The sequence below is a fragment of the Vigna unguiculata genome, chromosome 9 (assembly GCF_037176805.1).
Source record: "Vigna unguiculata cultivar grain cowpea cultivar isolate G323 ecotype 2 chromosome 9, ASM3717680v1, whole genome shotgun sequence".
Taxonomy (NCBI): Eukaryota; Viridiplantae; Streptophyta; class Magnoliopsida; order Fabales; family Fabaceae; genus Vigna; species Vigna unguiculata.
In genome coordinates, this window is record NC_140800.1 from 46,549,091 (window position 1) to 46,572,050 (window position 22,960).

Here is a 22,960-nt window from a genome sequence, read left to right on the forward strand (position 1 = left end):
TAAAAAATTATTGTAAGAATAAAAGACAAAAAAATAATTTTTCTTCAGAAAATATATTATATAAATTTATATTATTAGATTTAATGAAATTAACTATTATATATTCTAAAATAAATATAATAGAATCAAGTGTCATTAATAACTTAATTATTTATAGATTAATAAATAAAGTTAATTATTTTAAAATTTTAACAGAAAAGTAAAATAATTCAGGATCATTAATTATATTTTAATCAATACTATAGTTAACATTCATAAAACTAATAAAATAGTGTAAAAATATTTTAAAGAACAAAAGAAACCTATGATTTCGCTGACATAATTATGATTTTTTTAATTAACGTGATTAATAAACAAGCCGTGTGTTTAATTACTACATTACAATCTTTAAATTTGCAATTTTTTTTTAATTTAGACAAAGGGATGTACATTTTGAGACAAAATTAAAAATCACAACAGATATAATTTTTTTTTTTGTCAAATATGTGATTCGACATAATAGTACACTTATAAAACAATAACAATTTTCATGAATAAGTAGTGAATAATAATTAAATGATTAGATATAGAATTTGAACTTATAATGTTTTTTATACCAATGACTCATTTAAAGAAATCCTTGATAGTTGATTAATAACTTTAAAATATACAATAAATATTGAAATTAAAATCAAAGAACAAATGAATTTGACTTTGTTGAAACAGAGAGTTCGATCTAAGTTGTAACAAGGATAATTAGTTCAAAAATTTAACAATATCACATTGTTAACACTAGTATAATTAAAGTTTATTAATTATAAATTAAAAAAAAGATGAAGTACATAAAAAATTGAAGTAATGAAATTAATATTTCAAATTTAAATAACTATACATTCGTATTAATTATTTTTTAATTTATACATTTATATAAAAAAATATTATGTATTTTTATTGCATAAAAAATATGATATTAAAAATTAACACGGTTAACAATTTTAAAAAAATTAAAACATATTTAATTAATTTTGGATATGATTATACTCAATAAATATAATTATGAAATATGAAATATGTAAATTCAAATTTTACTTTTAAATGAACATAAAAATGTAATTTTGATGAATGGGTACGTGGAATAATTGTTTGTCTGAACTTGGAATGAAGTAAGAAGAAGCCAAGCGAGTTGTGACTCACTGTTTCAGAGTGACGAGTGATGGCTCTCTGCCCTTGCCCGAAGAAAGTTACGTATAAAAGGGGTATTTCTGTTCTGTGCTGTGTCCGGTTTGTTCCTTTTTTATTCCCTTCCCTGCTTCATACATGTCCTTACTTAGGGTTTTCATCCAACAATTTCCTTTCTGTGTTGTATACTAAACGCAATACATTGCACGAACTCCAGATTCTCAATAACCATTACCCAATTCGCTACACTCATTGTTCAATTTCTCAATCAGGTCATAATAATTTAAGGCGGTTTCGTATTCGTACGACCACCGATTCGGGACTTTTCTTGGATTTAGGGTTTTCGCCGATTTAATATATTCTTTATCCGATAGAGCACAGATGCAAGGGATTAATCGATCGGTGAGAGGTCAGATTGACTGAAAGGGTGAGTCTGGGTTTTGTATGGAAACTCGGAGTCGGAAGCGGGCGGAGGCTTCCTCAGCTGCCCCTTCATCCTCGTCCACCTCTCGTTCCGCCAAGCGCTCTCGTCTTTCTTCTTCCTCTTCTTCGATCCCGAACACCCCAACTGTTAATACACGTTCTCGTTCGGCCAGGACTAACACAACCGCCACTAATTCCGTTTCTCTCATGGACCCCACCAACGAATCCTCCGGGTCAAGACGTGATCGCCGTGGCAAGAATTTGGAAAGGGACAATTCGGACAAAGGGAAGGAGAAGGAACAGGATGTTGGGATTAGGGATGTAGAAAGAGAGCGAGCGTTGGCGTTGAACATGGAGGGTGAAGGTGTTGGGGACGACGATGATAATTACAGTGACAGTGGTGTGCATCGGAATTTGACGTCTGCTAGTAGTGCCCTTCAAGGGCTTCTTCGGAAACTTGGTGCTGGTTTGGATGATCTTCTTCCTGCCACGGCTATGAGTGGTTCTGCGTCCTCTTCTCATCAGAGTGGTAGACTCAAGAAAATTCTGGCTGGATTGCGTGCTGACGGAGAAGAAGGTCGTCAGCTCGAGGCATTGTCGCAGCTTTGTGACATGCTTTCCATTGGCACTGAAGAATCCCTTAGTACATTTTCCGTTGACTCGTTTGTTCCTGTGTTAGTGGGGTTGCTAAATCATGAGAGCAACCCCGATGTTATGCTACTTGCGGCCAGGGCGCTTACCCATTTATGCGACGTTCTTCCCTCATCCTGTGCTGCTGTTGTGCATTACGGGGCAGTGTCTATATTCTGTGCGAGGCTGCTTACGATAGAGTATATGGACTTGGCTGAGCAGGTTATTTCTCATTCAATCTCTTTTCTGCCGTTGGTTTATGTATCGGGAATCTAGAACAATGTTGTCATTTCTTTACGTTGAATTCTTTTTAGAAATGTCTTATCTTGTATATGAGATTCCTAAACCTCAAGTTGGTTTCTTTTTGTCTAAGGCTATACATTTGTTTAAGTTTGCTTGAAAATGGGCTGCTGTCTTCAACGAGGTTCTTTTTGTTTGATACATTTGTGGCTGTCTACATTGAATTCTAATGGATGCGATTATTGATGTTAACAGTCTCTTCAAGCGCTGAAGAAGATTTCTCAGGAGCACCCAACTGCCTGTCTTCGAGCTGGAGCTCTGATGGCTGTACTTTCTTACTTGGACTTCTTCTCAACGGGAGTTCAGGTAACTCATCAATGAAATCCTTACATAGAAGCATGCTTAAAATTTTCAAAGTGTGGTGATTCATTTTGCATTTACTACGCTTAATCAGCAACCCTATATTGACATGATCATATTTTTCAGCGGGTAGCATTGTCTACTGCTGCAAATATGTGCAAAAAGCTTCCTCCTGATGCAGCTGACTTTGTAATGGAAGCTGTTCCTCTTTTGACAAACCTTCTTCAGTACCATGACTCCAAGGTAAAGCTATGTTTTAGTTGTTATACTTGTCATAAAACTGAAACAGTACTCCTTAGTTTTAAGAAAATGTTGTTGGAGTAAATAATGATGCTATAGACAGTGTTGCCAATTCTCTAATTGTGGCTTCACAATTTTCAATTATAATATTTCTAGGTTCTGGAACATGCCTCTGTTTGTCTGACTCGAATAGCTGAAGCATTTGCCTCATCTCCAGACAAATTAGATGAATTGTGCAATCATGGACTGGTAACACAAGCCGCCTCTCTCATTTCTACTAGCAGTTCTGGAGGTGGTCAGGCTTCTCTCAGCACTCCAACATATACTGTAAGTGTAATATTTGTCGCTAAATCTGATATTTTCACCTTTGGCAAGCTGTTCCTTTGACATCATTGATGCATGCAGGGTCTGATCCGCCTTCTTTCCACATGTGCCAGTGGATCCCCTCTTGGAGCCAAAACATTGCTTCTCCTTGGAATTAGTGGCATTCTGAAAGATATACTATCCGGTTCTGGTGTTTCTTCTATCACCTCTGTTTCACCAGCATTAAGTAGGCCGGCAGATCAGGTATGATGTACCTTGGATTTCTTTTTCTCTTTTTATATATAATTTTATTTTATCTCCCTATGGTTCATTTTCAGAGACTGTGATATTGATCTCATCATTTAAATCCCTTAAAACTTCAGTTCTCTTTTAATTTAATTAAAAATAAATTTATTCCATTCTCTTTTCTAATATATAGATATTTGAGATTGTGAATCTGGCAAATGAACTTCTGCCTCCATTGCCACATGGAACCATTTCTCTTCCTGTCAGCTCCAACTTGTTTGTGAAAGGGTATTTTGTGAAAAAATGTCCTTCTGGCAGTTCCAGACAAGAAGACACCATCAATGGAAATGTTCATGAGATATCAGCTCGTGAGAAGTTATTAAATGATCAGCCCGAGTTACTTCAGCAATTTGGGATGGATCTCCTCCCAGTTTTAATGCAGGTTAAATGTTTAAATTGATTTCATTGTTAAGCTATATTTATTATTTATAATTTTTTTCTCGGACTTCTTTGCTCCTCCATCCCGCAACTTACTAATATTTTTGCCCTGCTTTTGAATTAGATATATGGTGCCAGTGTCAATGGTCCTGTTCGCCACAAATGTCTTTCTGTCATTGGAAAATTGATGTATTTCAGCACGGCTGAGATGATCCAGTCTTTATTGAGTATAACAAATATATCAAGGTATCTAGAACTTCAATTGGATTGCTGTTGCTCTATGTTCTCTGTAGAAAACTTATGTTTTGTCAATTTGGTGATATAGTTTCTTAGCTGGTGTGTTAGCATGGAAAGATCCGCATGTTTTGGTACCTGCCTTGCAGATTGCAGAAATTCTTATGGAAAAGCTTCCTGGAACTTTCTCTAAGATGTTTGTCAGAGAAGGTGTGGTCCATGCAGTTGACCAACTTATTTTGGCTGGAAATTCAACCAATATATCTATTCAAACATCTGCTGAGAAGGATAGTGATTCTGTATCTGGAACTCATTCTCAGCCCAGACACTATCGCCTGCGTAGTGGTAACTCAAACCCTGATGCAAACTATTTGGATGATTTGATGAGGAGTTCAGTTCCAGTAAATGTTGGTTTGCCAACGAGTTCTGTTGAAACTCCAACCACTGGTTCCAGTATTCGGGAGTCTATTAGCTCAGTTGCTAGAGGTTTTAAAGACAAGTACTTTCCTTCTGATCCTGGGTCTACTGAAGTGGGTGTTAGTGATGATCTCTTGCATTTGAAAAATCTCTGCTCAAAGTTGAACACTTGTGTTGATGATCAAAAAACTAAGGCAAAGGGAAAAGTTAAAGCTTCTGAATTTGGTCTCGACGAAAATTCTACTAACACAGAAGAATATTTAATTGGGGTGATATCTGACTTGTTAAAGGAACTTGGCAAAGGTGATGGTGTATCTACTTTTGAATTTATTGGTAGTGGTGTTGTTGAAGCCTTGTTGAGTTATTTATCTTGTGGGTATTTTGCAAAAGATCGAATGTCAGAAACCAGTCTCCCCAAACTTCGTCAACAGGCACTTGCAAGGTTCAAGTCATTTGTTGCTATTGCACTACCTTTGAGCATTGATAATGGGGCTCTTGCTCCTATGACTGTCTTGGTTCAGAAGCTTCAAAATGCATTGTCTTCCTTGGAACGCTTCCCTGTGATGCTGAGTAATTCTTCTCGTTCATCTAGTGGGAGTGCACGTCTCTCCTCTGGACTAAGTGCATTATCTCAGCCCATAAAGCTGCGTCTCTGTCGAGCACAGGGTGAAAAGTCACTTAAGGATTATTCTTCCAATGTGGTACTGATTGATCCATTAGCAAGTTTAGCCGCCATCGAGGAATTTCTGTGGACTCGTGTCCAGCGCAGTGAATCTGGTCAAAAATCTACTGTACCTGGTGACAATACTGAATCTGGAACAGCTCCTACAGGGGCAGGTGTTTCATCTCCTTCCTCTTATACTCCCTCCACTACCCGTCGACATTCAGCTATGTACAGATCTTCTTTTAGTATGGAAGATACACCTACAAAAAAAACATCTCAAGATAAAAGCACGAGTTCATCTAAGAGCAAGGGTAAAGCTGTATTAAAGGCTGCACAGGAGGAAGCACGAGGACCCCAGACACGAAATGCTGTTCGCAGAAGAGCAGCTCTAGATAAAAATGCTCAAATGAAACCTGTAAATGGCGAATCAACTTCTGAGGTATGCTGCCAAATTTTGGAAAAGAGTTTTATTAATAGAATAATTTTATTTTCAAAACATGTTTGTTTATAACATTTAATTATGGGATATTATTTATACTTATGCTTATTGTTCTTTCTTCGTTTAGATAAAAACCATTTTTGAGCCTCTTTCATCTAAAGGATAGTTGATATATTTGCTTTATGTGGTCTCCTGTAGAATATTACTTGAGTGGTGTCTTTTATTGTTTAAGGCCTTTCTGTTGTTTGACATTATTTTCTCTCTCTACCTTTATGGGATAGGATGAAGAATTGGATATATCTCCTGTTGAAATAGATGAGGCTTTGGTGATTGAAGATGATGATATTTCTGATGATGAGGATGAAGACCATGAAGATGTATGTTTATACTTCTGCTAAGAATTCGCCTTTTTGTTGTTTTTGGTTATGCTTGTATTCATATGTCATTAATTATGTAAATGTTTAGTTCTGTGTACGCCTTTCTTTTTTCTTTAGTTCAATTTGTTCTTTAGTACGTTAAATTTCTTCATGTATTTGTATTTTGCCATTGTATCTACTTTTATTGCTATTCTCCTATCTTCTATTTTTAAAGATTTCAGCAAACAAAAATGCCACTATTATAGTTATAGAGTCTATCAGAGAGATCATGACCATTAGTTGTTGTTACCAGTGTTGTCAAGAGTATGATCTAGACTGTAAGATTGCAAGATTCCATGATCTTGCTGCCACTTTCCTTTCCGTATCACTGAACTGGTGAAATTGGTCAACATTCTGCCAGTGCGATTAAAAAATCTATCAATTTTTGTTATGTTTGGAGTATTTTCTTTTGTTGACTTCTTGTGTTATATTTGAACTTTTGCAAACCTTTTTGTATGTGTGTTATGTGACATGCCACCTGTATATTTTTATATTTTCTATTTTCTATTCATACAACAACTCATTTTTTTTTTATATGATCTCGTAATGTACATTTTATGAACTTGCAACCGTTCTCTGATCTTTTAGGTAGGATATCATTCTTGATGACATTGGTTGTTTGCGAGATTGGAAACTACCTTTAGCTTATTGCATCCATTATCATGATTGACTTCAAGACATGTTATATTTGTTTACTTGATTGGATACTAGCATTAATTGTTGGGTAGATTGGAAGACTTTGATTTGGTTTTAGGTGTTCTGTTCTATATATTGAAATTTATGAGACCAAATTGCTATTATTGTTTCTTATATATTTTAATAACCCCTGTTGATAATTAATTGTTGATTCTTAGATTGGATCTATCATTTGATTCCACAGCATTCATCCTAGCCATTGAATCTATCAATCAGATATGATATTATTTCACTAACCATCAATCAGAAATGCGTCATTTACTTGTTTTATTCAACTTTGTACAGGTGTTGAGGGATGATTCTCTTCCTGTCTGCTTGCCCGACAAAGTACATGATGTGAAATTGGGTGACTCAGTTGAGGAGAGTACTGTTCCTCCAGCAACAAGCGATGGCCAGACTAACGCAGCCTCAGGTTCTAGCAGCAAAGCTGTGACAGCCAGGGGTTCCGACTCTGCTGATTTTAGGAGTGGGTATTCATCTAGCTCAAGGGGTGCAATGTCATTTGCTGCTGCTGCTATGGCTGGACTTGGATATGCTAATAATAGAGGTTTCAGGGGTGGCAGAGATAGGCATGGGCGCCTGTTGTTTGGTACTTCTAATGATCCTCCAAAATTAATTTTTACTGCTGCTGGGAAGCAGCTTAATAGGAATTTGACTATATACCAGGCAATTCAAAAGCAGCTTGTCCTAGATGAAGATGATGATGAGAGATTTGCTGGCAGTGACTATGTATCCAGTGATGGAAGCAGTCTGTGGGGTGATATTTACACCATCACTTATCAAAGAGCAGAAAACCAGACAGATAAGGCATCTACCGGAGGATCAAGTTCAAATACTTCAAAACCTGCCAAATCTGGTTCTGCCTCAAATTCCGGCCCAGAAGCTAAGTTGCATCAGACTTCTGTTTTAGACAGTATATTGTATGGAGAATTGCCGTGTGATCTAGAGAAATCTAATCCCACCTACAATATTTTGGCACTCCTGCGTGTGTTGGAGTGTTTGAACCAGCTTGCACCTCGTTTAAGGGCTCAAGTGGTTTCTGATAGCTTTGCTGAGGGAAAAATATCTAATTTTGATCAGCTAGTTGTTACAACTGATACTAGGGTTGTTCCGGAGGAATTCATTAGTGGTAAGCTTACTCCAAAATTGGCTAGGCAAATACAAGATGCCCTAGCACTATGCAGTGGTAGTCTTCCCTTATGGTGTTATCAGTTGACTAAAGCATGCCCTTTCTTGTTTCCATTTGAGACTCGACGACAGTACTTCTATTCTACTGCATTTGGGTTATCTCGAGCATTGTATCGACTTCAGCAGCAGCAAGGTGCTGATGGTCATGGATCGACAACCGAGAGAGAGATTAGAGTTGGGAGATTACAGCGCCAAAAAGTTCGTGTCTCTCGAAACCGTGTCTTGGATTCTGCTGCAAAAGTTATGGAGATGTATTCTAGCCAAAAAGCGGTACTTGAAGTAGAATATTTTGGTGAAGTTGGCACTGGCCTTGGCCCAACCCTGGAGTTTTATACAATTCTAAGTCATGATTTACAAAAGGTTAGACTGCAAATGTGGAGATTCCATTCTTCAAATAAACATGAAATGGAAGTTGACGGGGATGAAAAGAGAGAGCATAGTGTAGGCTCTAGGCCTGATTTGGCTAGAGATAAAGAACTTGTTCAAGCTCCTATGGGTTTGTTTCCTCGACCCTGGCCTACAAATTCTGATGCATCAGAGGGTAGCCCATTTGCAAAAGCCATCGAGTATTTTCGGCTGCTGGGTCGAGTTATGGCGAAAGCTCTTCAAGATGGACGATTATTGGATCTGCCATTGTCAGTGGCATTCTATAAGCTTGTTCTTGGTCAAGTATGTTATTGTATAATGTTGATGTTTCAACCATCTTGATGTTTATAGTTTATCTGAATGTAAACTTATTGTAGTGTTTGCACTGATCTTCATTTTGCTCTAGGATCTTGATTTGCATGACATTCTGTTCATTGATGCTGAGCTTGGGAAGACTTTGCAAGAGTTAAATGCCCTTGTTCGTCGGAAACATTATGTAGAATCTGTTGGTGGTAGCTATACTGATACACTTTTTAACTTACATTTTCATGGTGCTCCAGTTGAAGATCTTTGCTTAGATTTTACACTTCCTGGTTTTCCTGAGTACACCTTGAAACCTGGAGATGAAACTGTATGTAGTTAATCTCTGAGCTATTTGTTGGATCTTGGTTCTCATGGTATAAAACATTCCTTAACTTGCTCCCAAATTATTAGGTCGATATCAACAATTTGGAGGAGTACATATCCTTGGTGGTTGATGCAACAGTCAAGACTGGAATCATGCGGCAAATAGAAGCATTTAGAGCAGGGTTTAATCAGGTTTCTTGTTTGTTTTAATTAGTTAATTTAAAAAGTTTGCACATTGTTGGTGTGGAGCATGTTATTTTTCAAAAAGGTGTTCCCCCTCCCCTTCCCAATGAAATGGGAAATATCTTCTAGTAATATTGTCATTCTTGTTTATGTATCTTCCTCAACTTGTCTACCACTGCATCCCTGAGGATTTTGTTTTTTACTGTGTGAAATGCCGTTGTATGATTTATGAAGCTAACATCGCGTAGTGGAATAAAACTATTGTAATTGTTGTAGGTTCAAATGACTGTCTGATACATGAAATTAATTTGATGACATTACATGAAATTCTTAAGTTGTGTTCTGTAGTAGACTAAGTTATTTTGTGTTCTATTGATGTCTTAAACGATGCAGTGCTTGCCTTGATCTCATGCTTGAATAGTCCACTTGGGAGATTATTATATATATGCACTTGTCCTTTTACTTATTTGCTCCCAATCACCAACCATACTTTACCTGCACAAAATAAAATCGTAATGTTTGGTTATTGGATGTTAAAATTCCGATATTCTAATTGTTTGTGAAATAGGTGGGTAGTTCTGGTTTTGGTAGTCTCTCTTGTAGAGTAGAGGAAGAAAATATTGCTGGGGGAACTAGTATTTTTTGCTTGTTTGATTTAGTTTAAAACTGACCACAACTTGCATGCTTGTGCTGTTTAATGCAGGTTTTTGACATCTCATCTTTACAAATTTTTACTCCTCAAGAACTAGACTACTTGCTTTGTGGACGGAGGGAGTTGTGGGAGGTATTTTGCCCAATTTTATTACTGTTTGGTGGTTAAAATAATAAGAACAAAGCATTGAAATCATAGTATTTTTTGGTAAAACTGTTACTGCAGGCTGAGACACTTGCTGATCATATAAAATTTGACCATGGGTACAATGCAAAGAGCCCTCCTATTGTTAATGTATGTTTCTCCTCTAATTATAAGTAATATATGGTATTATGGAAGATTAGAACTAGTTTTATTTTCATGCTTGGCCTGTTGGATGCTATTTTCAGTTACTTGAAATAATGGGGGAATTCACCACGGAGCAGCAGCGCGCCTTCTGTCAATTTGTTACTGGTGCGCCTAGGCTGCCACCAGGTGGGCTGGCAGTTCTAAATCCAAAACTAACGATTGTGAGGAAGGTACTTGGGATACATTTGTTACTGTCGTTTTTTTTTTTGTATATTAATTTTGTTTTTTCTTTATGCATGTTAACATTTGTTGTTGCATTCATGACCTTTCTTTTGTCTCGTGCAGCTTTCGTCAACTGCAGTTAATACTTCATCAAACGGGAATGGACCTTCAGAATCCGCGGACGATGACTTGCCTAGTGTGATGACATGCGCTAATTACCTGAAACTTCCTCCTTACTCTACAAAGGTACTGCACATTTTATAAACCTGCCAAAACCAAGCAATTATTTCCAATAATACAGTACTTTTTCATCTTTTGTTGTTGATCAATGATGTCCAATTTTCAACAGGAAGTTATGTACAAGAAGCTACTCTATGCAATCAATGAAGGCCAGGGATCCTTTGATTTATCATGAGTTCTGGAACTAACCAACCTTATTACCCTGTATGTTGATATAGATGGGTCAGGCTTTAATTGACTCTATTATTGAGTTTCAGTTAAGTCTTGGTTGGGATTCAGGTTCCTCCTCGCATCTCTAATAATAGTCTCGTTTTCCGTGCTCAGGTTGTGGTGTAGCTCAGGTGAGTTTCCCTTTTCTGTCTGTTCTATAATAATAATGATGGTATTTTCTCTGCTGCTTACTGCCCGATTCTTCCTTATTTTTCAGAAACTAATAAGAACCTTTTTTAAATTGCAGTCTAATCGGGTACCCACATTTTCAAAGTGTAGGATCATTTACGGAGCTCTTATTTATTTTCACCTGTTAGAACTTGTAAATAAAATAGCAATCATGAAATTTTGATTCTTTTTTTATTTATTTTTTCGCTATTCTGTATGTAAGTCCAATTATTCACAATTAGCATGTACCAAGAAAGGGTAAAGGGAAGAGAAATAATTTAAAATAGTATGCTTTATTATTACTTAGTTCTGCCATTTGGTGTTTTGTTAAACAAATGTCTTAGCAAAAGTAGTTAATAAGTTAATTATTTGTTTAGTTTTTGATTAGCAAAAACTAAATGAGATAATTATTAGTTGACAACTTTCTAATTGTCTGATAAAATAAAATTAACCGATAAGCTACATGTTAAAATGACATAAAAGCGATAATAAAGTTACTATAAAATAGTCTTTTTAAATAAAAATATATTATCTAATTATTATTCTAGGTTTTTTTAACATAATTAAATTTTTATGGGATAAATTTAGGTTTCTATTTTAAAGGTTTATGTAATCTATATTTGAACAAGATATTTTGTTCAACAAATCCAGTCATATTTATTAAAATTTATTTTTCAATTTAAGTTACTTTTTATATAAGTTTTCTGTTGTAATTTTTATTATATTTATTTTTCATGTATTACTTTAATTTGTAATATTAAAGTTTTTATATTTTAATAAATGCTAAAGTAATGTTGTAATTAATTATTTTTATAACACTAAAAGTATGTAATAAGATGTAAAAAATAATTGTAGACAAAAAATAAAAGTTAATTAAAAGCTTTTTAAATATTTTACTTTAAATACTTTTTAATTGAAATCTAGTGAAATAAGTAGTAGTAGATTATTAATAACGAACACTAAGGAATTGAAGCACTTTATTAGAGTTTTTTTTTTCTCGACAAAATATGTTTATAATTAGCTCTTAAATTTAAGCTGCTAAAAATTTGTTCTGTTTTTTATTTTTGAATGTTAATTTTGATAACGTGGGATTAGTATTTACGTGTGTGTGTGTGTGTATATATATATATTGTATATAAACATGTTCAATACATTATATACCAGTATATCCATCAAATCGTTTTAAATTTAACAGAACTTCATATTACCTTTTTTTTTTTACATTTAAGAATAAAATGACTTCATTTTAATGCAAATCACGCTTTAGTCTTGTTTTTCATAATGTGATAATGTGTTATTTTATGTGTATGTAACACTGATAATGTATGAACTAATTAACTGTAAACGGTTTGTAATTTGTAGGTGTCATCATGTGTTCTTCACTGATTTAGTATTCGTAGAAATGTTAATATTATTTTTCTAAGTTCAGCTTGTTTCATTAGGTATTAAAAACAACAATGCATCGAAATCAAATGTTAAAGTATTCATTAAAAAGTCACAAGTATTCTTGTGGAAGCCAATTAGTCTTAAACCGGGTGGATTCATTATGTATAACACTTTTTATTCATGATGTTGATCATAAACCACTAGTACATTGGTTTTAGATTTAACTTACGCTAAAAACTGAATTGAATTATATTATATTATATTATATATATATATATATATATATATATAATTTTTTTCTTTTTTTAGTAAAAATATTGCATGAAATTTAAATTGCACTGTCATGAAAACACGGTAGAATTATTTACAAAGTGAAAACTTTTATGTTTTATAAGAAGGAAAATGACTTTTTAACTGCTAAATTTTGACAACTTTCTCTTACAATCTTAGGTGGTATCTTCTAAGTAATTTTCTATTCTTTTCATTTTTTCATTGTCAATATTCAAAAATTACTTAAAAGATGTCACTTCATGTTGTAAGAAAAAGTTGTCAAAATTTAGTAGTCAAAATATTATTATCTAATTTATCTTTTTATTATAAAAGACAAGAGGCGTTTCAAATTTAAGTTTGATAAACAATATTGCAGTTATAGTTAGTGATTTAAAATTAATTTTACATAATTTTTAAAAATTCAACGTTTAATTCTTTCTTTTGAATTATATCTCTACGAAATGGTTTTAGATGAGAGATTGGAGAAATTTTTAACCAAATACTTGTATTGCTGTATATTAAAATATTTAAATGATAGTATAAATCTCATGAAAGAAAAAAACTTATAAATTTGATAAGAAACATAATTACAAGCAAGGTCTAGAAGAGGGTTTATATATATATATATATAAAAGGTGAATTTCGTAATCGATGTAGCCTTAGCGGAGGAAAATCAATATAAATTTTTTTATGTATTCTTTTTCGTCCTCTCTATATTAATTTATTTGCAATAGTTTGTTTGTACAAAACGATACTAAAATATTTATAAGCTCTGTTCAAACCTCTTTCTCTTTTTTTTTTTAAGTCACACTACATCAATAATGTCTAAAATCAATAAAACTCAGTTGAGTTTTATTATCAATTAATATGTATATGTCCTAATATCTTATGTCAAGAAGTTTCATAGAATATCTTATTATAATTATTTATATTTAAAAAAATTGCAGATATTTTTGAAACAGTCGACGGATAAAAGAGCAGATATGGATGAATTAAATAATCGATATTTGCGAATACAAGTAGTATGATATCTATACTTCATCATTTTATAAGTATATATTAAAATATAAAATAACTACTACCTGTACTAACTATTTGGCACAGATTTTATTCCAAGATATCTGCCATCACATATATTTTTGTTATCCTAAATGCTTTCAACTTCAACTTGAGGAGAATCAGACAAAGATCCGTGAGAATTAATAACAGAGATATGTGAAGTATATAACAGTTTATCGTAACAAATATGGGAAGTAGCTTCAAAATCAATAACCCATTGATGAAGTACCTATCACATTAATGGCAATGGCACCATGTGTATTTTCAATGGTCATTTTGGTAGTTAGAAAACTAAAAGAGAGGTAGAAGGATTGATATAACTATTAAAAAAGTTAGTAATTTGATTCGCAATTTATGAAATCCATGTCATCCAACTATTTTTATCAAAAAAGAAGACCTAATTTATCTTATTATTTGATAAAACTATTAATATTTACAAAATTATGATATATTTATTAAAAAAGTATTAAATTTTAATATGTACAATTAAAAATAATGGTGCATTGTACAAATTAGTGTATGAAATATCATATTTGTGTGGCTACTATGAAACATTAGTTTGAAATAAAAAAATAACAATAATATTATATATGTATCACTACCTATATGAAAACATGTGTAATGAAACTGGAGATGACATATAACTCACTAAATAGTCTGTACACAAGTTTTACATTTTTTCTTCCTTCTTAATTATAGTATTATATTGTAGTCTATCCACGAAATTATTACGTTGTAATATGTAGTCTATCCATTTATATATTTATATATTTATATATATAAAGATAAAAATGACTTCACTAAAAAGACAAATAAAACAAATAAAAGAAGACAAAAGATGTGAACAAAATTGAATTTGTGGAATTTTTATTGTAAGTAGTGAGAAGAAACAAATAATGAAATAATTGAATTTATGTTTCATGTCACCAAAATCCAATCATATAAGTTGAGCTTCTGGACTCCTTTTAAGCCAAAATGAAAAAATTCCAGCCACGTGCATGAATTAATTCATTGGTTGGTTGATCTAATAACACCTTACTTGGACTGCAAGAGTTTTCACCAATATTTCTGGACATGGATCCGCACCATTTTGGTTAAAAATTGCACGATTTAATGCAATCGAGCAAGTTTCTTTGCCCAAACATTCTTGTTCCACAATTTGTTTTGTAGCAATAGCATTGCAAGTTCCTAAAATATATTGTCCACAAGAACCACTTGGATTGCCAAAGCTTGCAAACTCAACTGTCGTAATCTTTTTCCCAGGAGCACATTCCAATAAGGCTTGTGGTCCAAGGTATGGCACAATAGGGTGGAAATTTCCTCTCCTGGACACCCATGAGTTCACATTGGGAGGGTCATTCTCTGCAATGAAACTGCAAATTGTGTCTCTGTTCACGTTCAAGATCTCAATCTGTCTTGGAGCCAATGGTTCCTCTTCAAATATAGCAAGCAAGTTATCTTGTGGGTTGAGGAACGATCTTGGGATATGGAACCTAAATGAGTGGTGCAAGTTAGAAAATGTTTAAGACAATGGTCGTTTTTTTTTAATTAAACTTTTCAATTCTACTACATAGTTTTCTTACTCTGATTGAGTGGGCTTTCCAATTGGGGAGAGGAAACTCATCCAGTGACGACCAATGCTTTTACCGTTGATCCACATCATTCCTTTGCCCATTCCAGTCATCCTAATGGCAACTGGACCTGTTCCCTCAGGAGAGACAAATCTTGTCTGTAAAATCAATGCATGATATCGTTACAAAAAATATAAAGCAAAGAAAAGCCTTAAAGTGTTTCTTAAATATCATAGTTTGATATAAGACGTGTGCTATTTCTTACCCTGTACCAGGTGAGAGGACGTGGGACTGGACTGAGTGGCTTCCATTTTGCCCTTATTGATCCTTCATCACTAAAAACTTTCATGCCTTCACCCTTGAGACCAACCTATCAAATAAATTTAACCAATTTAGTTATGTAATTGTAACATGAAACAAAATTTTACTATCAAACTATAATTCAACTAACCCGATGACCCCACAAATTGGTAGTGATATCTAGTGTTCCTGTGTTGAGAGCTATGATGGATACGAGCTTGGGTCCTGCGTATCTATGTTCCATGTAAGCTCCACTATCCTATATATTCAAAATTTGAAGGATGAAACAATGTTATTTTGTTGTATTCATTGAAACTTTGATATGTGTTCATTAAACATGTAAGAACGAAAAAGTTAAGTCTCATACAGGTAATCCAACTGTGCCAGCTAGGATAGAAATATAGTTAGTTCCAACCCTAAGTTGTACTGGTCGGTTGAAATCAAAAGTTTTTTTGTCATGAGTTCCGTGAGCAGTTCCTAACACATAATAATTAGGACATTGTCATCAATACCTTGTCTCTTCACCATTTTGATACATACATACCAATATATATATATATATATATATATATATATATATATATATATATATATATATATATATATATATATACACACACATTAGTTTGTGTCCTTACCAATGAGGTCTCCATTTACAAATGCAACCATTGTGTGTCCGTTACTCTCAATATGAATAATAGGGAGAACTCCAGGCTTTGTTGGCAAGTCTCCTGGAGCCAACTCAAAGCTATAATGAATAAAAAGGTTAGCAGTTAGAGACAACAATAATATAAAATGTTTTCAAAATAAAATAATTAAATAATATGCTTAAACAAACTCACCTGGTGGTGTACCAAGCATAATCACTGGTGTCCTTGAGCAAAGTGAAAAGCTCCCGCGGTTTGTTTTGGTACATATCCATTTTTTTGGTTGTTGGGATGGCCTCATTGAACATCTCCCATTGGAAATTGTTTGCCGTGGTTGACCTTTCATAGTTCCTTGAGTTATGTTGTGAAACAATCTATTACATGTGTCATATGTGAGTGAAATACTCAGTTGTTAATTCTATGTGATAACATATTGGAGATGAACAAATAAGTTAGTTAATTACACTTTGCGTGTTGTAGACCACGGTCTTGCAGTCAGGAAGGACGCTAATGGAATATGGAGGCAAAAAGTAGTTAGTGCCTCTGAAGTTAATAGTGGCCGCATCTGTTGTGTGGTTATTAGTGATGAAAGCAACACACAAGTTTGTTCCAAGCTTCTCAAAGGTTCTAATCTGCATGACATATATACCAACTTTGTTTAGCTTAATAAGTTTGTGACGCTACCTCCTTTTTATGCAACATCAAAAGTAATGTCAGATGCTCACCTCATGGAATTCGTTCAACTTTTCAACATTGGGATCGCCGCCAAGGATAGCTTTCCTACAAAGGAGCACGGCTTTATGGACATCCCTCAAATGACTCCATTTTGGTTCTCTTTCTAGACCGTATTCATCAAGAGGTGCCTCGTCATAATAACGAGTTGTGCTAAATTCAGAACTGGTTCTGCCAAAGTTTGTTCCTCCATGATACTACAAATGTTACACATCGAGTTACAAATTTAAGAAAAAAAAATATTGGCCTAAAGTTATGTAAGTACAAAAAGATTTAGATGCTAAGAGAAACACCATGTAGTAGTTAACCAAGTTTCCACCCTTGGCGAAAAAGCGAGCAACTGAAAATGCAATATCTTCTGCAGATCTTTGGGATGGTGGATCTCCATGTACTCTGTACCTGATGTACACGATTACCAAATAAAATGTATTACTTGGTGTGTTCGTGATTTTGAATTTCTTTACCGAGGATAAACATTAAGTCATTTCTTACTGAGCGGTCCAGTTCTCTGTCCATATGACTGGTTTGTATGGTTTGTTTGGCCCCGAGAAGGTATCACCACAATGTCTTCCATTGCATGCATTGATCTATCGAATGAAATCACATTATGTCAAGCTAAGTTGGAAAATAATTTATGGCCATGCTACTCCTATTGTGTCATGACTTACCACTGGATCTGGTGCATCTGTTTGCTTACACATGATCCATGGAACTCCAACGTTCAATGCTACTGCCATGTTTGCAGCCCATTGGACATAGCTGTCACCCTTCTCTTCGTATGCACGTTGAACGTGGTTGTACTCATTCTCAATCTGTAACCATTGAATAATGCAACATGTTTACATTGATTACTCAAAAAGAAATTAAACACTTGGTTGGTTGCAAAATAAAAACCTGTGCTAAGACAATGGGACCTCCTTGGGGTGCAAAGAGCTTCTCATCTTTCATCATTTGTACAATCTTTGTCACGAATGCTTGCATGTGTTGCTTCAAATCAAAGGAATTTTCATGTTAATGATTAAATTATGTACTCAATTTTCATGTTAAAGGAATTATATATGGGGGATTGAGACTACCTTATAAGGCTCATTATCACAGCGGAATATGATGTCAGGAACCTCCTTAAGCCAATATGGAAGTCCTCTGATGAACATATGAGGAAAGAAAATAAGGTTGAGAATAACAAAGGAAATGAATCATATATTTGAAAATCAGATTAATTAATGGATATTTTACCCATGGTTCCACTCGGCTTGGATGAAGGGTCCAACCCTGAGAGTGACAAACATTCCATGTTCTTGAACAAGCTTAATAAACTTCACTAAGTCGTAATTACCTTCAAAGTTGAACTGTATATTGAAAGGAAAAAAAACATTTTCGCAAAACCCTATTTGAGTTTTATGGTCCTAAAACAATTGAGTCAATATTCAACAAGTAATTCACCTGTCCTTGTTGGGGCTCATGAGCATTCCAAAACACGTAGGTTTGGATGACATTTATGCCTCCACGTCTTGCATTATCAAGAAGGATAGGCCACATCTGCATTAGTCATGTACAAACACGTGCGATGAACCATGAAAAAAATTACAATATTACAATATGATTATGATGAAAGTAACTTACATCTGGTGTGCTTCGTGGGTAGTGGATGGAACCAGAAAAAAGCAGCTCGCGCCTTCCGTTGATGAACAATGACTTACCATCATAAGTGACATTATGAGCAGTCATGTGACGACCATGCCCATGTGTTGCAACCATAATGGTGGAAAGCAAGGCCACGAGGAAAAGGGTGCGAGTCATGTTATTGGTTTGTTCCATTCTTTGTATTTAATCTTGTACGATGATTGAAAGAAGGCTTTGAGCGAGCTAATGCAGGGCTCCTCCTTCTCGGGTAGAGAGAGAGGTGCCCAGAAGCTGATTTGCTCTTTACACAAACGTTTCTTTTATACTATTCTTACACCAATAAATGTTAGCCCTTTGAGACAAAATTGTTTGTTCTTCCGCTATTTTTCTGTATTCTGTTATTATTCATTGGTTGTATTTTCTTCGTATTTGTCTTATTTTTATGTAATTATTCTATTCTTAGCCATACAAATTTATAAGAGCCATGTATCCTCATTTACTTTTCTTTTTTTTAGTTCACGCTATCTAAATTTAATCCACACCTTTCAAAATAAAAAGATATCACTCTTAAAAAATGTAGCTGTAATCATTGAATTTAAATTAATTATGGTTTTTGTCCTTTTATAAAAGTATATTGTAACGTTTTGATCACTCAACATTTTTTTTTTCGGAATATTTTAAAGAACATACGTGCTATTTTTTTTTGTATTATGTTATTATTCATTAGTATTTTCTTCATATTAATCTTGGTTTTATGTAATTATACTATTCTTATCTATACAAAATTATAAGAGCCACATATCCTCACTTATTATTATTTTTTATTTATATAGAATACATCAAAACAGTATTCTACGTGATGAAAATAAACAACAAATAAAAAATATTAAAAAATTAACTAATGTGTGTCTTATAAACAATTTGAGAGACTATTGAAAGAAATCCCTCAAAGAAAAATAAAATGTATAATTAAAGGTATGAAAGGATGAAAAATACCCTAGAGATCTAAGAAAACTTTTCAAATATCAACATGTATATACTCAATGGTTGAGAAATAACAAAAATTGTTTTAGCGAAAAAAAAAAGTTCTTCAAATGAAACAAAAATGAATAATAATAATAATAAGTTTTTTTTTTGTATTGCCAAGTAAATGAAATGTTTATATTATTAAACATTTAAATTGAGAGTATTAAACATTCTCATGTGAAAGGAAAATATACAATAAATAAAAGTATTAAAAAATAGTAGAAATATTCAAATGTGAGACATAAAATTTTTTAATTAACATACATCATTTTAACATAATTACATAAAGGTTATGATAAGATGAAAAATATATTGGAAATCCAATTGAATTTTATGAAAATATATTGAAAATGCGAATGAATTTCATGACAAACCAAATAATTAAAAGAAATAAAAAATATAAAGTATATATATATATATATATATATATATATATATATATATGTTTACTTAATTAATAGTGAATATTTTAATAATTTAAACGAAGACGGAGATATGGCAGAGACAAGTATTATGGCGGGGATTCCCCATACCCAAACTCATACTCATACCTAGTCAATAGGGGATTCCTCGTCAAAATAGGGATGGGTTCGAGCAATACCCATGAGGGCGAGTTTATTTGTCATCTCTACTTCTAATAATATATCATATCTTTAGGGATAAGTATGTTCTTAGTTTTTGTATATAAAAGCAAGATTGGGATTTGTCCCTCAAAATTCATACAAAATTTGTGAATTTGGATTCTCTGTTGGGGTTTTCTATGTTGTTCCTCTACAACTGTGCCACTATGACACATTGATTATCACTAATTTTAACATTTTAAAATATATTAAAAAGATATTTAAAATACTAATATAGTGTATTTTTAATTCTGAGTAGAGGACAACACCCAAAAAACAAGTAGAAAAGTTGGACTCAAAATTTGTCCTTATATTTTAGTAATGCAAGGAATTCGTCCATCAGAACAAACAAAGTTAACTTTTAGGTGACGTATCTAATGATCATGTTGATTAGACTGACATGTCAGAACACGTGACGGCCACACAATTGACACGTGTAATTAAAAAAAAAAGTTTTTATTTTTATTTTTATTTTTCTTTTGGTTATGAAGGACGTATTCCATATATCACTGAATAGGGACTAATTTTATATGAATTTTGAGGGTGAGAGACAAATTCCAATTTTACATTTAGAATATATGAATTAAAAATATACTTAGCATAAATAGTGTTTTGAACTAATAATTTTTTGTTCTATTATATAAATATTAAATAATAACAATTATATACATTAATATTGATGAAAATAATTTATTTCACTTTTAAGAAATAATTTAAGTTGTGTTTGAAATATTAACATTTTTAAAAAACTAATATAAATGGGTTGAATTAAGTATTTATTGAAATATTAAGTATTTTCTAAGTTCCAAAAAATTAAAACTTATTATAAATCAATATGTTATTATATACAATTTACATATTACAAAAATTATTTGATAAATTCAATAATTCTCTAAATAATTATAGATTATATAATAACTTAGTAAATTATAAAAATTATTTATATGTTCACTAAGTATATATCAAATTATTTTAAAGATAATTTATTTATTAACTAGGTGTAATTATATATTCATTAAGTATATTCACTTAGAGAATTTAATGAATTTAAAAATTATTTATATATTCACAAGATGTAGACTAAATTATTTAAAAAAAAATTGTACATTATATATTCATTAAGTGAATATATATTCACTAAGTCAATTTATTACAATTTTTGTAATATATTAGTTATATATAATAAGATATTAATTTGTAATAAATTTTATCTCTTTTAAAATATAAAAACACTTAACATTTTAATAAATATTTAATTTAAGTAACTTATATTATTTTTTGAACAATGTTAAAATTTTAATATTAATAATTTCTTTTATTTCAATATTAATTTATATAAGTGATATAATTTAACGTTTATATAACATAATAATCAATTAATTAGTTCAAACAATCATTTCTGTTCAGTAGGTTCTTAGTTCATGCATTTACATACGAAATTGGAATTCATCTCTCTTTTAAAGTTCATATAAAATTTGTTTTATACTTTAGTAACACATGAAATATGTCATCCAAAACTAAAAGAAAAATTAAACATGAACAAAAAATAAATAAAATAAAATAAAATTACATGTATCAGCCACGTGGCAATCATGTTTTGTAACATGTTAGTTTAGTAAGCATGATCGTTAGACACGTCACCTAAAAGTTAACACCGTTTATCTTGAAGGACGAATTTCATGCATTTCTAAACTATATAGACAAATTTTATATAAACTTTAAAGGTTGGACAAATTCCAATTTTGCATGTCAACACAATAACTAAAACATACTTATCCGTTTCTTTAATTATACTTCTAATTTATAAGACCCAAATATAAAATTATAGTAACATAGTTTTATAAATGTTATACCTTTGCTTATGTTTCTAACCTTTTCACGAGAGAATGATGTGTATACAAAATCTTCATTTGTTAAAAAAGGTACTCTTATAATAATGTATTAGTTTTTAGTTTTTAGTTGATAATTGAGACGAGGACTTATTTATTTATATTCTATTTATGAATATATATATATATCAACATCCAATTTCATCCGGATAAATGTATTTTTTTGGTTAAAAAAAATAATAAAAATAATATATAATATAATAATAAAAAATAATAAAATAAATAAAAAATATGTTTTGATTGATGGTAGGTTTTTAAACTTTAATTTTACCCGGGAAAAAAAGAAAAAAAAAACTAAGGGAAGGAGAATCTAATTTATTGTTAATTATTACACTCTTTTCATGAGCCCAAATGTTTTACATATTTTTACCCACTGTTTGCTATTTACACTCTTCACATGACATGTCAGAAAAGGACGTTTCATAATTTCTGTTTTTAGAGAACCGTATAATATTAGGAGCAATATTTTTTATAATAATTTGAATAAATATCGTGCGTGCATTTACACTTATGTGTGTCAGACTCAGAAGATATTATTTTAATTAGAAACAAATATTTCCGATATAATGCTTTTAGAGCATGGTATGATTTTAATCTTTAGAAGAAAATATTCCTAGTAATAATTAGAATCAACTTGAATAATATGTTATGATTTGATCACGGTCTTTATGTGACAGAGAATATGATTCTAGTAATTACATACATTATTATGCAATGATTTAATAATTATGATTTAATAATTATAATCAATACAGTGAATATTATGCAATGATTTAATAAGGTCAATCC

At 32.3% G+C, this 22,960-nt stretch overlaps 2 protein-coding genes across 2 annotated transcripts; one reads left to right on the forward strand and one right to left on the reverse strand.

The window, feature by feature from the left end:
- Positions 1–1,248: 1,248 nt before the first annotated feature.
- LOC114163760 (E3 ubiquitin-protein ligase UPL3-like) lies at positions 1,249–11,350 on the forward strand. The gene is made up of 18 exons (XM_028048063.2): positions 1,249–2,433; positions 2,707–2,817; positions 2,938–3,054; positions 3,208–3,378; positions 3,457–3,618; positions 3,794–4,042; positions 4,163–4,284; positions 4,364–5,792; positions 6,074–6,169; positions 7,190–8,761; positions 8,865–9,089; positions 9,173–9,277; positions 9,972–10,052; positions 10,146–10,214; positions 10,310–10,438; positions 10,554–10,676; positions 10,780–11,011; positions 11,128–11,350. Exons 1-17 carry the CDS (start codon positions 1,603–1,605, stop codon positions 10,843–10,845), a joined length of 5,658 nt encoding a protein of 1,885 aa, XP_027903864.2. The 5' UTR covers positions 1,249–1,602; the 3' UTR covers positions 10,846–11,011; positions 11,128–11,350.
- Positions 11,351–14,604: 3,254 nt separating this feature from the next.
- Positions 14,605–18,925, reverse strand: LOC114162995 (beta-galactosidase 13-like). Its single transcript, XM_028047032.2, has 17 exons — positions 18,637–18,925; positions 18,457–18,552; positions 18,250–18,362; positions 18,090–18,156; positions 17,908–18,000; positions 17,682–17,825; positions 17,506–17,600; positions 17,307–17,412; positions 17,007–17,210; positions 16,746–16,913; positions 16,477–16,655; positions 16,273–16,382; positions 16,002–16,111; positions 15,786–15,893; positions 15,600–15,704; positions 15,347–15,492; positions 14,605–15,256 (listed from the first exon to the last, which is right to left on the reverse strand). Exons 1-17 carry the CDS (start codon positions 18,829–18,831, stop codon positions 14,788–14,790), a joined length of 2,508 nt encoding a protein of 835 aa, XP_027902833.2. The 5' UTR covers positions 18,832–18,925; the 3' UTR covers positions 14,605–14,787.
- Positions 18,926–22,960: the final 4,035 nt, after the last annotated feature.

What these genes read in the sequence shown, in the direction of transcription:
- LOC114163760 (XM_028048063.2), top strand. Translation starts at nt 1,603, where the DNA reads ATGGAAACTCGGAGTCGGAAGCGGGCGGAGGCTTCCTCAGCTGCCCCT. An exon ending in AGTATAACAAATATATCAAG is followed by an intron (nt 4,285 to 4,363) that starts GTATCTAGAACT and finishes TTGGTGATATAG; the next exon opens with TTTCTTAGCTGGTGTGTTAG. An exon ending in AGGATGAAGACCATGAAGAT is followed by an intron (nt 6,170 to 7,189) that starts GTATGTTTATAC and finishes AACTTTGTACAG; the next exon opens with GTGTTGAGGGATGATTCTCT.
- LOC114162995 (XM_028047032.2), bottom strand. Translation starts at nt 18,831, where the DNA reads ATGGAACAAACCAATAACATGACTCGCACCCTTTTCCTCGTGGCCTTG. An exon ending in AGTTGAACGAATTCCATGAG is followed by an intron (nt 16,914 to 17,006) that starts GTGAGCATCTGA and finishes TATGTCATGCAG; the next exon opens with ATTAGAACCTTTGAGAAGCT. An exon ending in TATGCTTGGTACACCACCAG is followed by an intron (nt 16,383 to 16,476) that starts GTGAGTTTGTTT and finishes TATTCATTATAG; the next exon opens with CTTTGAGTTGGCTCCAGGAG.